Genomic DNA, 16,383 nt, shown 5'->3' on the forward strand with positions numbered 1-16,383 from the left:
CTTCCTAAATATGGAGGTCCCAAACAAATATTCTCTTCCCAATTAATTAAAAACTTATAACAAACTTATCAATTATTGATTTACATATTTATATAAATTACAAATGTGAAGCTCAGCCATAGAGTTTGGCCTCCTTTAGTTAGGTATCTTGCCATTTTGAGTAGGAAAATTAATGCTTTGGCCTAGGGACCGCACCACTTTCTAGTAAATCCCCTAAATGCATCAATTTAGTTGACAAATTAGCTGTTAATGGAACAAAAAATGAATAATTATTTTAAAAGATTCTTTATATATTTCTTTCCCCCGCCGTTTCGAATTAATTTTTAATGATTTTCATTTTAGAATTATGTACGAAAATATCCTTTCAATATTATAAAAATACAAAAATTAATCAAAAAACCTCTGAGTAATTTTGTTTCTAAATTAAGGTTAAGGAAAAGGTGCACGTAAAATATCACGTGCCATTGTTTTCGAAATTAATAATGATGGTCCCAATGACCCAAAATTATTCCAAGGCCTATAAGGACATCAACAAGTTGGAGGAAAAGCAAAAGAAAGAGAAAGGAGTACATCAGGTAGAGATCACTCATGATGAAAAGTTTCACTAGAACCACAAAACATTTTGAGAGAAAACATATTTGTCCCTGTGTTCTTGCCCAACCCAACACTAATGTGACCACCATTGTCTAATTTCTTTGCCATAATTAATGAAATATACATTTCTACTTGAATTTCTCTTCCTTCACAAATGCATAGGGTTTGATAATGAAGTTTACTAAGCCTTTTTTTAAAAAAATTTATAACATGATTTTTGTTGCATATTTATTATTTGTCAGTCTTTTTATATTTTTAAAATCTAGTGCATGTCATAATTTTTATATTTCAAAACTATGAAATTAATTTTTAGGAAAAAAACACTAAAAGTGGGTTATTATTGTAGCTAGCAAATCTTAAATTTCAAGGTTAAAATTTCTAAAGATTAATCGCTAAGAAAAGTTTTGTGAATTTGCTCGTGAATTTTAGAAATGTCATCGTTGATTTACAATATAAAACAGTTATTTTAATTTCTCAAATATAGGAAATTTCTTGGTATTTAACCTATGGAAAAGCAAAAGGGAGAAAAATTGCATCCGAATGTGGCATTTAATTGACTTTTCCATCTACTTTTTCCACTTCTAGAAGTAAAAATGAACAAGCAAAACTATGGTTCACTGCTACCTTGTTTGAGAAAATAAATTTTAAAAAATTTCCAAATGTGGCATTTAATTGACTATTTTCATTTTCTTTTCCACTTGTACACAATGTATTTTTTAAATTTTACAAGTGAATTTAGAGAGTTGTCTTGTATCTATTAAATGACTAAGTAAGTCACTATTATTAACTTGACACACTGTATCAATTATATTTATAATTAGTATATACATATATGATTTTGGGTTATACAATGAAACAAATTAAAAATGGCAAAATCAATCCAAATTCAAATTAATTAAAAAGTTAAAAGATTCAAATTCAAAAACACTCGAATTTAAAATAAACCTGAAAAAATGGAACCTAAATACCACATTCCAATGTTTACATCTTACATAAAATTTAAAATAACTTAAAATTAACTAGATATGAAATGGTTTGAACTCAAAACGGTCCAAACACGAAATTATCCGAGCCCAAAATGACTAATCTCGATCTTACTCGTTTTGCTAGCTTGTCTCATCTCATTCTTTCCTTGAAATTCAATCTCAAGACTTTTAAATTAAAAATTTTCAAGTTATTAAAAGCTAGAAATGTAGAGGTGTGGACAGATCGAGCTACTTACCAAGCCCTGGACATGACTCTAACCCGATCAAAAAATATTTATATAATATAGCAATATTTTTTAATATTCTAACAATAAACCTAATTATTTTTCTCGAACTCAAATCTAAATTTAAATTTTTAAGATCTCAACAAACCTTTAATTAAATGTCTTTTTTAGAAAAAGAATTATTGAAGCTTGTGGACAAGAATCCCTAACCTAATGACAAAGCATTGTCATGCAAATGCATGCATCAATGCTTTAATGGGATTCGGAGTTCCAATTTCCAAGTCGCAAATGAAGCATGCAGCTAGCTAGCATCCATTATTGCATGAACATCGGTTGCTTCAAAGAAAAAAACATTGATTGCAACACGTGTCCAACACATTGGCGGAGGCTGCTGACAAGCCGCGTAGGCGGCCGTGCCTGGCGGCCGGCGCCCTTTAATTGGCCATTTTGCTTTGATCTTAAAACTCTTCAACTCCCCTTTAATGCAAGTCAACTTTTTTAATTTTTTCAGCTATGCGATTGGAGGGACTTAAACTAAGCTGGATTCATTAATGAGAATGACCTGTTACTATGCCATAGAGAGCGGCCATTTAACAAGTTCACAATGGAATCTCATTAAATATCAAAGAGAGAAATGGGCGATGTTTAGCATGTTTTAATCCAAGACCCCTTGGGAATTGCCAAAAAGATTAAAAAAAAAAACCCTTTTTATCATAATGGATCTACTAACATTGGTCACCTTTGAGTGCAGTGACGAATTTAAAATTCTACATGAAAGATGTTAAAGGTAATTAATTGTTTGTTACTTGATTTGATTTGAGGTGATAAACTTATATATTTTAAATTTTATACATATAATAATAAAAAATTAAAAATATAGGGGTGACGGCCACCACAACCTTTGGTCCACTATTGCCTGAGCCTCTTGCTAAGTTGTTATTTATACAACTGTTTGATATCAAATTCAAATGTGGTTGTCAATGGTTAATGTGATAATTTTCAATATATATGATGAAGATATTATTTTAAGGGAAATGATAAATTATAGTGGCGTCATAGTTTTAATAAAGTACATAAAATATTTTTCCTTAAAGTTCGCATTATTTTCACACATAATTAGAGATGCCAAGTACCCATTATTTTTCAAGTACCATAACCAGAATTTTGTTATTTGATAGGTTACCCTAACCTTATAAATACACAATTAAATTATTGAATTGCTATTTAAATCTTAAGATCATTATCCTAACTCGTGACAAGTAGTTGTTTTACTACCTAAACCTTACTTGAACTTAATTATAAAATAATCTAATCTTAATTAATCAAGTCAAGTAATATGGGTACCCGATTATAAGATATCCATCAACATAGATAATCACTATTTATCCTCCCCTTTGTGGATTTTAAACCATTTGACCGATCTTACTTTTAAATATTAATATTATTAAATTCCCTTAAAGACAGCTCGTTAATGAAAGGCAAAGCCCTAGCTTGCTTTAAATATAAGTTAATGATGGATAAACTCTCTAGAATCCGCAGGAGTAGGAGTCGGGGTCCTAAATCTAGGACCTTGGCCATATCCCCTCTTTCCTTCTCCCTCCATGTCTTCTCCTCCTACTTCCCTTCCACTCATAGTTCCCAAGCATAGGTTTTACCATTTAGAGTTCTGATATCCACAACTATTAATTAAAAGTTAAAAATTAATTTAAATGAACTGAAATTTCAAAAACAAAGTTAACAATTGAAAGAGCATGACTACCTATGGAGGACCATCCATTTGCCATCTCAAGTTAATCAAGTAACTTGATAGTGCAAACCAAATTTCTTGACCTATATATATCTGTGTCTACCACTCTCATCCTTTTTTTTATTAATTTTCTATTGACGACCACTCTATTTTTCAACAAATTTATATCATTATATGAAGTAAAACAAATCTAAAATCATAGCTTACTCTTGCCTTATCCCAACTGACTCAATCAACACTCCCACACACATTCATGAAGGAGATATTTGGTTAGGTATTCAACCTTGGTTGGCTATATAACTTGGTGCGGATTGACCCAATTTGTCATTGGTTTCTATTGACAAGTGTAAGTAGATCATTATGCATTCGGGATTTTGAGCCTATAAAACTTATTTTGGACTTTGTTTGAGCTTTGGTCCAAATTTGCCAAACACAATCATCAATTTTTGGACTCAATTTTGGGCCATGTGCTTGACTTTGACTACTCCAAATTGTCCTTGACAATGTTAAAACTACTAGTAATATTTAGGGATTACACTTTATACACCATACAGTATCACTTAATTACAGAGCCTATTCATGACATCAAACTCAGTTAGACTCATCTAATACAAAATTAAGTTGTAATTTTTCTAATGTTCATATAATCTTTAACCGTTAGTAGCTTGCTTTCCTAAAGAGACATGGAAAAGGTAGAATCTTGCCTTTGCATTTTAATCTGCAAATAATTTTGTATAATACCCTTTCAAATTGTTAACCTTGTCTGGGTTTTACACATTAAAAACCTCACAGCCGTAGCTCAGCCAAGTCCAGTTATGTGGCCGACATTAGGCCAAGCCATTCCCTTTAAATAAAACAATTGGTTTAACTTTAGCAGTTTACCATCCTATTAAACTTAACAAAAACCCTTCAATCAAAATATTTTTTTTATTTCTTAAGTTTCACTCACCTACTTTGATTGCAATAGCCATTAAGGCTTGAGTACTGATTGAAGGGAATCCAGGACTACTGGCCAATGGCTTATAAGCCTTATGGGGACCAGCATTTTTTTTTTTATACGAGGAATCATACTTGTATGGACAAATTTGGGAACATTTCTGCTTACCCACTTCATTATTCTTTTCTTACCTTGAATATTACCTGATTTTCTAAACATAAATTTCAAATTGGTTCATCTTAGTGTCCACACATGCAACAAAACATATTGGTGTTTTCTTGTAATCATATTACTTTGGGTTTGGCATGAACTATTTGGCTAGTAGCTCTAACCTAATCTGGGCCCTCATCTTCCCATATAGAATGCCACTTTGGACTTTCCCTTGCTTGGATTTGTTTGAGAAAACAAAATTCATCTAGGAAAGCTTAATCTGTAGTAGATCGAATCAATGATTTGATTTGAAATAAAAATTAATTACTTATAATATAAAATTGAACACCACCTTCAATCCGTTCTTAACTGCAACTAAAATTGATCTTTCTCTCAAGACAATCCCAACCTGGATTGGTTTGATGGAGCAAATATTCAGGTTGTTGAGGCAATTTTTTTTTTTTTTTGGTGGTTGGTGATGGAATTGACAATGAGATTGACACAATTCTCACTTGTGGTATATTGTCCTATCACTGTCCCTATTGGTAAAACTGTTCACAATCAAAGCATTACTTAAAACATGCCCCCCAGAAGTATCAAACCATATGATTAGAAGTCCAATCAACTTTAGAATAATGAAAGTAACTGCTATCATTGATTTTTAATTTTAATTTTTTGTTTCTTATATGCTTTGTAACACTAATCATTACCTGTAATGGAGTAGAAAACTTTTTAATGTTTGGTAGAGTTGAGTCAGATATTAGGAGGATTGGGACACACTGCCAAATGCTTCATAACAACCTTACGCATGATTACATTGATTTTGATTATCTAACCAAATTAGCTTGAAAAAAGGTGAAGGCTCTGGGGGGGATTTGTTTTCAAAACAAAGCTCCATTCTCCTGCAACATTTCCATTACTTAAAATATCAGGGATTTGCTCAGTTTGGTTCATCAACCATGATATCTATGGCAAGCCTACTTTTGCTTCAAACTCAAGATTGTCAAGTGTGACATAAAATCATTTATTTGCTTTCTGATTTTTGGGTCTTTATCACTCAAAAGAAAACATCTGATGAAACCTCCTCACACACTTCAAACAACCTTTTTCCACCATGTCTCCTTATCACCAACCCTTAAAGTTTTCCTCAAAATGGGCAATTTTTATTTATTTTTTTCAATTACCCATTAGAAAGCTTTGCTAGAGTTCCAAACAAGCTTCCAATTATATTTTCATGGTCATGACAGCAGTTGGGGGAGAGCTGAATGTTCGTTGCTATTGAAGAAACAAGCAAAAAAGTAGCGGCCTTAATGGTGGAATGTGTAGAATGGAAGGAAAAATTGAAGAAGAGATGCTCCTATATAGGAGAAGCTTTTTTCTTTTCAACTGAAAATAACAAGTTCTCAAATTCCATTACTCATCTCAGAAATTTTGATTTCTACTAACAAATAAACTGCAAAAAGAATTCCCATGAGGAGGAAGAAGATTAAAAAAAAAAGAAAGAATGCAAAAAAAAGAGAAGGAAAACAACACAGACTCCAATAACTAATGACCTTTAAAGGCTTACTCAATACTAAACCTACAACTCTTGCTACCCTTAAGCTTCCATGTTCTCTACCCTTTTTTTCTCAGTTCTCTCATTACAACCCCCTCTCTACCATCTAAAAATATTGGTCATCTATTGCTCCTATTCCCCCATTCCAACCCTGTACAAAAAAACAATGAACAAAGAGATAAAATAACAGTAAGAGAATAACACAAGGGTAAAAAAGAGAGAGAGAGAGAGACAGAGGGAAACAGAGAGGAGAAAGTTTATCCCAGCAATGGGGATTCAACAATTCCCCACACCCTCCCTCACATAAAATCCAACGCTGGGTTGCTTTTATTGGGAATCAACTCTGGTGAACTGGTGACCATTGTTGTTGGTGCTGCACCACCTTTGTTTCTCATCTCAATCACCTTCTTGTGCGAATTGGAGTGCAATGAGGGAACAAATGTTGGACTTGCTGCAGGCCGGTACTCAGGGAAGAGCCTGCCTGACTTGTACCGCACGCCACAAGCATTGCAAAGTGTTTTTGGCCCCATAGGCCCTGCTCTCCATTGTGGCGTCTTTGTTATCTCACAGTGCATACATTTCCTAACCGCTTGCCCTGATGAATTTTGATTATTATCAGCAGGAGCAGTTGGAAGTGACAACTTGATCTTCTTTTTCTTCTTATGTTCGGGATTAACTTGCCTAGGAATCTTGATCAAGAGCCGCGACTCAGCATAATTCTCAGAGTCAGAAGGCACCTTGGGGACAACAAACGGCTGAGGGATGTCATTCTCATTGACAGATGAAGTAGGGGAGATAAGCTGAATCGCAGGACGAGGATTGAAGGTGGTAGGGCGGGGACGTTTGCTACGAGCACGTCCACGCCTCCCAGGGGCAGCCGTCTCTGGACTGCGAGGCAATGTCTTCTCTCCTGAGCAGGAGCTGCTGCTCTCAAGAACAGAAACCGGACTGGAAGTCTGGAACTGATGCTGGGATGAGTCCTTAGTAATGGAAGAGGACTCTTCTTTCTTAATAGTCAAGCTTGCTCCACATTGAGAATCATCCACGAAGTTTGACAACCATTCCAATTGAACAATGTCCTCATACTGCAACCAAACAGTAATCTGGGTCAACACTTGAAATCAAAAGCATTTGAAATACTTAAAATTCCAGGCTAACAGAAGATTACAAGTGACTTTTTTTCTTTTAATAAATAATAATAAGAAAATCTTTTATATTTGCCACCTAAGCATGTATAACTAATCAGACAGCAAATCACGTGACTTCCATGACTGAAGCAATAATTATGCCACTAAATAATGCAAAACTATGGGGTGGATTCCACATTTCCACCCACGTAGCCGACAATCAATATCAAACCTTAACGAATAATTAAATATAATTAAAATTATTATTCAAAATCCCCCTATTCACAAAAGTTAATTTGCTAAACTCCAAAAAAAAAAACCCCCCAAAAAATAAGTGAGACCTATGACGTCATTATTGGGAAAAAAAATCAGGGAAGAAACTGACACTAACCGGAACAGAGAGTTCCGCGGAGAGGTCAGAAGCACTGTTGTTGGAAAAAACAGAGTCAGAACCAGGCAATGACTCGGAATGAGTTGTCCAAATGCTGGGAAAAGCGGAGGCGTTGACGGCGGAGTCGGAGGCGGATAAACCAGCCTCGACATCCTCGTTAGGGAAGTCCAGGAGGTCGTCTATGTGGTCGAAGAAGCTGCCGCAATCTATCTCATCGATGAAGTTCGTTGGCCCAATCATGTTTTCTTTTATATAAAATATAATAAAAAAACCCTGCAAAAAAGAAAAATGATTAGTGTTGCATGTGAATGTCTACAACGAGTATATAAATTATAAAGGAAGTGGGCAGTGCTGAATTGATTGAGCCGTGTGGCGCATGTTAGTATCAAGCGCCAGCTTTGAAAGAGCTTTAGTGACATACCACATAAGTAACTTCCTTTTGAAACTCATTATGGATTTATTTGTTTGAAAATTGAAATTTCAAATTTGGGTTACTCCCAATTGTGAGTATTTGTAAATTTTGAAGGAAAATGTCGGTTTTTTTTTGTTTGCAAAGGGAAGGTGGATGAAAGCTTCCAAAGTAAATTGGTGCAAGGTGGTCCAAGGGAAGCTGACATTTGTTTATTTCCCAAACAGGGGATTATTCTTTTTTTTTCAAAATTTGAAGGAAAAAACAAAAAAGAAGACAAAGGGATTCTGAAGCAAACCTCTGTTACTGGTGAGAAAAAACTTTCGGGGAAGACGAGATAATTTCTAGGAAAATGAGGAGAATTTCGCTTGAGAAACCTGCAAGAAGAGTTAACAAAAAGTGAAATTGTTAGTACATAAGACTACTTTGATAGCTGAAATAATACAGTGCTATTTGTATTTGAAAAAGAATGCAGCAGAAGCTTTTCTTATGTTTCAGTGTTCCAGAAAAACCAAAACCAACAGGGAAGCATTTTATTTTGTACTTTTTTTATTACATTACTCTGTTTGTTCCCCAAGAAAGTGAAGGAAAAAAGGAATTGAATTTTGAGAATATGATTTCCTTTTGCTTAATTGGTAAGACAAAATGTGAACCCAATTCAGTAAAAAAAAGAAATTGAAAAGTTGGTTTTAGTTCATAATTGGGGTTGCCACTTGGAATACTGAAATAATGAAAAAAACTTTAGTTCTCCAATTCAGTTCAAATCCTTCTCATTTCCTACACTTTCTCAGCTACCAAACAGAGTATGCTTGATGAAAAGGGGGAAAAAATGCTTCTCGAACCTAAAATTCTATAATCTTACTCCCTGCCGACACTGAAATTTTCAATGTAACACCAGTCCAAATGTTCAAAAGAAGAAGAACACACTGAAAAAGACTAAACTTGAACTCAAAAACTATAATTCCCGCCCAAAGACAAAAACTTTGATTGAGAATCCCAAAAGACTGTCCCCCCTACGAAAAACCCAATTCCAAAAACCTCAAAAAAGAATGAAAATTTCAGCTACCTAGCAATCCAAACAAGTTCAAACCCTCTTCATGTTTTGATTGAGTTGTAGTGAGAGAAGAAGTATGTATGCAGTACTAAAAGCAATGGCTTTGAACAACAATACCTTGATAAGAGAAGACAGAAGGAGAGAGAGAGAGAGAGAAATGGGAAAGTTTTGAAAGGAGAGAGAGGAAGGAAACAAAGGCTAAAAAGGAGAGGAAGGAGGGACTGAAGGGTTTATGGTAGGTGCGCCTCCTCCTTCATTGCTAGCTGTCTTTTACTCTCCTTCTCCTCTGTCTTGATGTTGAAGTCTTCTCTTTCTCTCTCTCTCTCTCTCTCCCTGATTACCCCCTTGGGTCCCACCCTTCCTCTATTCTTTTCCCAAGTTTTCAATTTTTTTTCACACTCAAATTTGGGTGAAGACAGATTGGAGGCCAATGGCTGGATTTTATACACAAGAGGAAGAAGATAAGCTACTTTTTTTTCTTCTTGGTCAGAATATTTTAACCTGACACAGGAATTTCCTCCCTTTTTTTAATTTTTTACATTTTTTTTAACCGCCTTAAATGGCCAACCAAAAATAGGTCAATACCAAAAGAAAACTAGGTCACGCGTGGAGATGAGAGTGTGGATTCACGTACGTCGTATTTTACTGACGTGGCGTTCTTCCATTGGGTATATTGACGTGGCACTGAAAAATGACGCGTGGATTTTATCCTCCACTTGGTTTTCACATTCCTAGTGGATTAGATCTGCCACCAATTTCCCATAAGCATACAACTATTCCCTCTTTCGGGCTGTCAAACAACCTAACGCGGTTGTTCTCTGCATGAAGCTTTCATATATGGCCGTAAAATTAAAAATAAAATAATTATAATTAATTAATTATTTATATTATATAATTAATTAAAAAAATTGATATATTTAAGCTGAATATGATCAATCAAATCAAATGAGAACGAAGTTTTACCCCCAAGATCTAGTGTGAAGCGTGTGGTATTGGATACAGGCAAAGGCAAAAGAAGCTTCTTTGGCTCTCCATTAATACCATTTTTGTGGTCATGTGTGTTTTTTGCTACATTTGTCTAACCAATTTGAATAAATGTATATTAATTGAGGTGATGGCATTGAATTAAATCCTTTTAATTTCAACTTATGTAATACGGTTTGTAGTTAATTGCATTACGTTTCGTGGAGATAATGAGAGTTGAATAAGCCTTTAATAATACTATTTATTTTATTTGCCTTAGAGAGTGCATCAAGTACATTGGATTGGATACATGTACACCACAAATCACTGCTCTATGATAAAATTATTTAATTTTTGTACGTATATGTATTTTTGAATCATTTAATTCCAATAATTTGAATTAAAAACTATCATTTTTTTGTTGGTATTGACTACTAATTATGAAATTTGATGGGAAAAACTATGATTACCATAAATGTAGTCATTGTAGGTATGATTTTGTTACCCTCAACAGAGTTAAAGCCATAACCAGTGGTTTATAATTTTTTTTTCCAATTTGAGAAGATTGGTCAATGGTCACTAAGTAAATAGAACTCATTTAATATATACTAATAAAAACATATATGAGCCGCGATATCATTATTTTTTAAAATCTCCTACTTGTTCGAAATAGAATTGAAACATCTTGCATAAATATTTTTGAAGTGTTTGACAAAATATCTCGTAAAATCTTTAACTTTGGTAATTAGATATATTTATAAAAAAAAATTATGGTTTTTTGAATAATTTTCTGGGTCCCTCCCACTCATTCTGAATTATTCTCTCTTTTTATTGCGAGAGTAAAAAGGCTGGAAATATTCACCAGCAAGTGAATAGCATTTGAGGACATTCCTCAAAATTAATTTTACTTTGTACTTTTTCTGTGGTAAATGCTTGCAATCTATAGTTGATAGAAATATTTCATCTCTTTTTGCTGTTGTTGTTTTTTTCTTATATATATTTTAAATTCTTATTTTTAAAATTATTTATTTCGAGACTTAACCGGTGTATTAAAGTCTTTTCCACTCTATTTAAAGTTAATTAAAAAGGGCAAACCTATGTAAAAAAAAGGCAAATTTGCTGTCACCGAGTGGGATTTGCCTATTCTATTTTTACAACATAACCCTACAACACCTAATGGAAATTAATTAATTTTTTCTCCTCACACCCTGTGGATGGGAGCCACAGGTTGTTCAAAATTGGAAAGATCATTACCAGCAAATAAAGAATACCAAATTTGGGATTTGTTATTAACAAAAGTGTTGATTTTTATATATATAATAATATGAGGAAAAGGTTAATAAAAGTGACTGCATAACAGAAACATGTTTAGGGTTTATAGCCTCTGAGAAATGATGAACCTCACTCACTCACTCAAGTCAAGACCCCATAGTCCCCCCCTTCTCCTTTCACTCTCTTTTAACTAACTTGAATTGTACTCTTTGCATCAATTCCTTCTAAAATACTCTCTCTCTCTCTCTCTCTTTTTTCTTCTGAAAAAATCTGCTAATATATTTGAAAAAGGGACTACATGCATATCCTTTGAATAACTTGGGTTGCACTCTTTGAATAACTTCCTTCTAAAAGACTTCTTCCCTTCTTTTCAAAAGCAAATTAGGGTGAAACCCATTTTATTTTATGTTGTAGGAGGTTAGGCTCTATGCACTATAAAAATTGGATTTGGTGCCATAAAATCCAACCTATGGGTTTCTCTTCAAACTATGGAAATGGGAAAATAACAATAATTCCATAGCTTGGTGTGGTATGACATCTCATTCTATTGAAAGAAAATATTAGGTCCTAAGAATTAGTTTCTTAATTAATCCATGTGTGTGTGTTTTTTTTTTGTTTAAAGTTTCTTTGTAAGGGAAAATCTATATCCTTATCAATTTTGTATTTGTATGGTGGGGCACTTTTCTTATTTGCAAGTTGAACATTATATGACAATTTAATTGTTAATGTGTGACACACATGTTTAATACAATTAAATGTTAACATAGCATTCTCATAAAGTAATATGATGGACATACCATTTCTTCCCTTTAAAGACAAGAGGAGGAAAGGTGTTACGTCTATCATTTTTTTTTTCAACAAATAACTTATGATTATAACAAAATGTGTTGGGGGCCATGTATTTATAACAACGTATTAATTCTTGACACATATTATTTATGTAAATAAGATAATTTATTTATTACAATTAACTACAAAATGAATGCATATCAACCCATTTTGTGCATGTTGTACCAATGGGTAGTTTTCTCCCTTTTTTTTTACATTATGTTTTGCTGTTCAATGTTTATTGCTACCATTTGCTTCATTGGAAGGGTAGGGCAAGGGTATTGCTTGGAGGTCTTTGAGGTAGGGTAGGAACTAATTATAGACCATACATAACAACATGAAAAAAAGCATAATCTTATGCAACTAGAAACTACCTCACCATCTTGCCCAAATAAAAATTTTTTTATCTAACTTTCATTAGTATACAAATAATGGAAAGTCCTTCCCCAATCCAAAAACCTCCATGTGTTGGTAAGGGGAAGAGAAAAAAAAATATGGCCAATGTATCTAAACCTATGGGAAGAAGCACATGGCATTGTGCCCTAAAATGGGTGCCCATCCATTGATTCGTTGCTTGAATATTTTTCAAACTTTTTTAAATTACAAATCAACTTCAAAAATATCTAAATCACTTGAGGAATTGCCTAAACATACTATTCCATTGTAGCTTTAATTAATAGCAAATCCCCATAGACATGGACTAAAAAAATTTTGACTCATTAACTATGTCCACTCTTGCTGGCCAATTGGATCGTTTAAACCCATAGTTTTTTTTCTTTAATTCAAAGTCTATACTCTCTCTAAAGTTCTACAAATTATACCTAAAAAGACAACATAAAAATTTTTGCATTAATGATCGATTACTAGTTGATGCTCACATGATGTGCTACTGTTCAATAGTCATATGCCCGTACTTATTTGATCCTTTTTTAATTAAATTAAATAAATTATTTTAAAAGAACGTAATACAAAAGTTCAACGATTCACTCATCGTCAATTTACTAAGAAAATAAAAATAATAATAAACTTTGCATTAGGAATTAGTTGTCACATACACATGGGGTTGATGAAAGAAAAGACAGGGCAACCTTCCTTATATTTTCATGACGAATTTACCCTTGGTAACCTTGTTCAATTTATCAATTTAGCATGGGCAAAATGATGAATTCTGTGATGTGCATCGTGCGTGCGAGCAAGTAAGGAGACCTTGTTGAATATGGCACCCATCTCGCACGTTCAAAAACCGTCGGTTGCACAGCGTTGGTTTTTTGCCAACGTGTCACGACACAGATTCACCGTGTTGCGGATGGAGCCCACAACAGCGAATCAAAGCTTGCTCAACTCCAGCTAAGTTCAGTGAAAAGAGAAAAATGGGAGCACGTGAGGTGGGGCCGAATGGCACGTGATTGGCCTTGGGATCCGAACCTTGGATTAACTTTGGTATACATGGACTAATCATTCTCTGCCACGTTGTCAGTGCTGACTTTTAGTAGACGAAAGTACCCACACGGAATCGTTTTTATTACCTTTTTAGGATCTTTGATGTTTCCCTTAGATCATGTGTTCGAGTGGGGGCCACTTTGGAGCATCAAGCCGTACGCAGACAAAATGTGATCTCAGGAACTTTGGTGGGGTCAAGAGAAGGCATGGTGGGAATCAAAATTACTTAAATGCCCTTCAATAAAATGATATTATGTGAAATTAAAAGATGAATTTAAGATCTTTCAACATTTATTTTTTTGAAATCTTAATTACTGATAAAATTATAATTAATATCATTTAAAATGAAGAAAGTAAATAATTAATTCAATAAAAAGAATAATAATAATTTTATAAATATTTATTTATTATCCATAATTAAACTGTTCGGAAGGTGGAAGCTGCTAGTTGTTTACTACTTTAAAGTGAAACTAGAACGTGCAGTTACATGGTCACAGCTGTTTTAATGTATTGACTAAACACAACACATTGAGCTGAGGGTGACAGGGGTTTTGTTGGTCAAAAAACATATTGCAATTGGATTATTGTTTAACTCCATTCAAACCTTCTTTACTTTGATTATCACGACATAAATCTCTATATCTTTCATATGGGAATTTTTTAAATATATTTATATTTGCTTTTATGATACATGAGGGGTGTCTCTTTGACTCATTAACAAACCCATACCCACACCTTGATTTTTTTTTCCTTTTTTTATTTCACAATTATTAGAACAAAAGTTTGCATGTAGATATATTATTGCAAAACATAATTAAATAAAATAAAATTATATTATTTAACGTCTAAATTGTATCGAAAAAGGTGACACATTTTATAAGATGTCACATGTTCGAAATTGGTACATTGAAACAATTTTTCAAAGACAAATCATGTAGCAAAATGTGGATTTGAGATAATTTAGTAATAATATTCAAAATATTATTTTTTATTTTAAAGACTTCACAAAAATTGTCATTTCACTTATGATAAATAAATTGTTATTTGTTTTCAAAATTTTTCTTTTGATTTTCGACACAAAATTTGCACGTACATGTAGTATTTACAGTTGACAAAATAACAAGTTAAATATAAGTGAGAAAGAAAAACACTTGAAATTAATTTGTGTCATGAGTGTAGTCCAAAAATAAATGTTCCTAACCTAAATCAAGCAAGCATAACCCATAGACAAAATAGATTGAAAAATCCATGATTGGATGGTTATTGGCAAGGATACTAAGGTTTATTTATTCTTGTTCTCTATTTTTCTACTATGGTCAGAATATGGATAGTCAAATTATTATTATTATTAATTTTTTTTTTTATGTGCAGGAAAGTGCAGGGTACAGACAGGTTGGTCCCTTTGACTAGGGATCCTTAATCTTCTAGGGTTTAGATAAGATATGGATGAGTGTACATTGAGCTTATGTTACCGGTTATTGCTAAGTGCTGGTTTGCTGTCCCAACATGGGCTACAAAAAGAGAGAGTGAAGAAACAAATTGCAATAAAAGCAAAAAAGAAATATAATAAAAAGGGGAAAAATATAAAAGAATATTAAAGAAAGGTTGGAAAAAGTGTGACCTATTTTTCCCACAAGATTATGTGGAGACTGGAATAAAGCATAAGATGCACTTTTCGGAAAGAGAGTGATAGTGAGAGGTGTTTCCCTCGCTTTACTAAATTTTTTTGTACGTGGTTGTTTTGTTTTCAATGCAAATCTCAAAAATCTAAACATGATCATTTACTTTATATTTGTCGGCTGAATTTGTAAAATTTTTTTAAATTTAATCACATTATTTTTTATATAAAACCTATTTTATATATTTAATATATATATATATATATATATATATATATATAAGTAAGATAATTGATTGAGTCAAATGATTGACACTTGTATTTTTAATTAAATTATTTTTTAAAATTTATATCAAAACTATATTGTTTTTGACATTTGAAGGGTTTTTTTTACTTTTATTTATTTCAGCAAAAATTATTTGAAAACAATAATTTATAACTTTTAATGCTTAGAGGGTAAATTCATTTAATATTTATTAATTACAATTTAATATTATTTTTTGTGTATATTCTCTTATTCTGCATAACCCTGAATCCATAGTTTTTAGAAATCTTTTTTATATATGAATGTTTAAATTTCTATAAATATTCATCTAATTCATTGAACAAAATAAAAAAGTCAAAAAGTCTACTTATTTCTCAATATGCATAGCACACAGTCATTATTGAATAAACAAATCAACTGAATTTAACAACCTTTAGTTATTCATTTTATATATAAAAGACAAATATTATTAAAAATTAATAACTATTTTATATTGATAAGATATTTATATTATATTGTTACCCTATAGTTTACAACTAGTTATCCTAAACTGCCAATAGTATAAGTTATATACTATCTCATTTCTTAATATTTTGTTAGATATCTAACAATCTCTATTAGGATTATTGTTTTTTTTTTATCAGTACTATTTTATAATCATATATGTAGATGCAGGTTTTCAATAATTAAAACCATAGTATATAACTATATTCAATTAATACCAGTTAATCTTTTTTTCTACTAGCAAGAACCATACATTCATATTCAGAAATACAATATAGCACAACAACAGAAACAAAAAAAAAATGGAAACAAATGTATA

The 16,383-nt window shown here is 32.5% G+C and overlaps 1 protein-coding gene across 2 annotated transcripts; it reads right to left on the reverse strand.

Annotated features, from left to right (window-relative positions):
- Positions 1-5,978: 5,978 nt before the first annotated feature.
- BME3 (Plant-specific GATA-type zinc finger transcription factor family protein) lies at positions 5,979-9,516 on the reverse strand. 2 transcript variants are annotated; one of them, XM_018129603.2, is made up of 4 exons: positions 9,292-9,516; positions 8,419-8,497; positions 7,712-7,984; positions 5,979-7,278 (listed from the first exon to the last, which is right to left on the reverse strand). In XM_018129603.2, the coding sequence occupies exons 3-4, from the start codon at positions 7,949-7,951 to the stop codon at positions 6,493-6,495; spliced, it is 1,026 nt and encodes a 341-aa protein (XP_017985092.2). In that variant the 5' UTR covers positions 7,952-7,984; positions 8,419-8,497; positions 9,292-9,516; the 3' UTR covers positions 5,979-6,492. The 2 variants fall into 2 exon arrangements, with proteins under 2 accessions (XP_017985092.2, XP_007009854.3); XM_007009792.3 differs by having other exon boundaries at positions 9,187-9,516.
- Between the last annotated feature and the right edge of the window lie 6,867 nt (positions 9,517-16,383).

This window comes from Theobroma cacao, chromosome 10 (assembly GCF_053813885.1).
Source record: "Theobroma cacao isolate CCN51 chromosome 10, ASM5381388v1, whole genome shotgun sequence".
Classification (NCBI taxonomy): domain Eukaryota; kingdom Viridiplantae; phylum Streptophyta; class Magnoliopsida; order Malvales; family Malvaceae; genus Theobroma; species Theobroma cacao.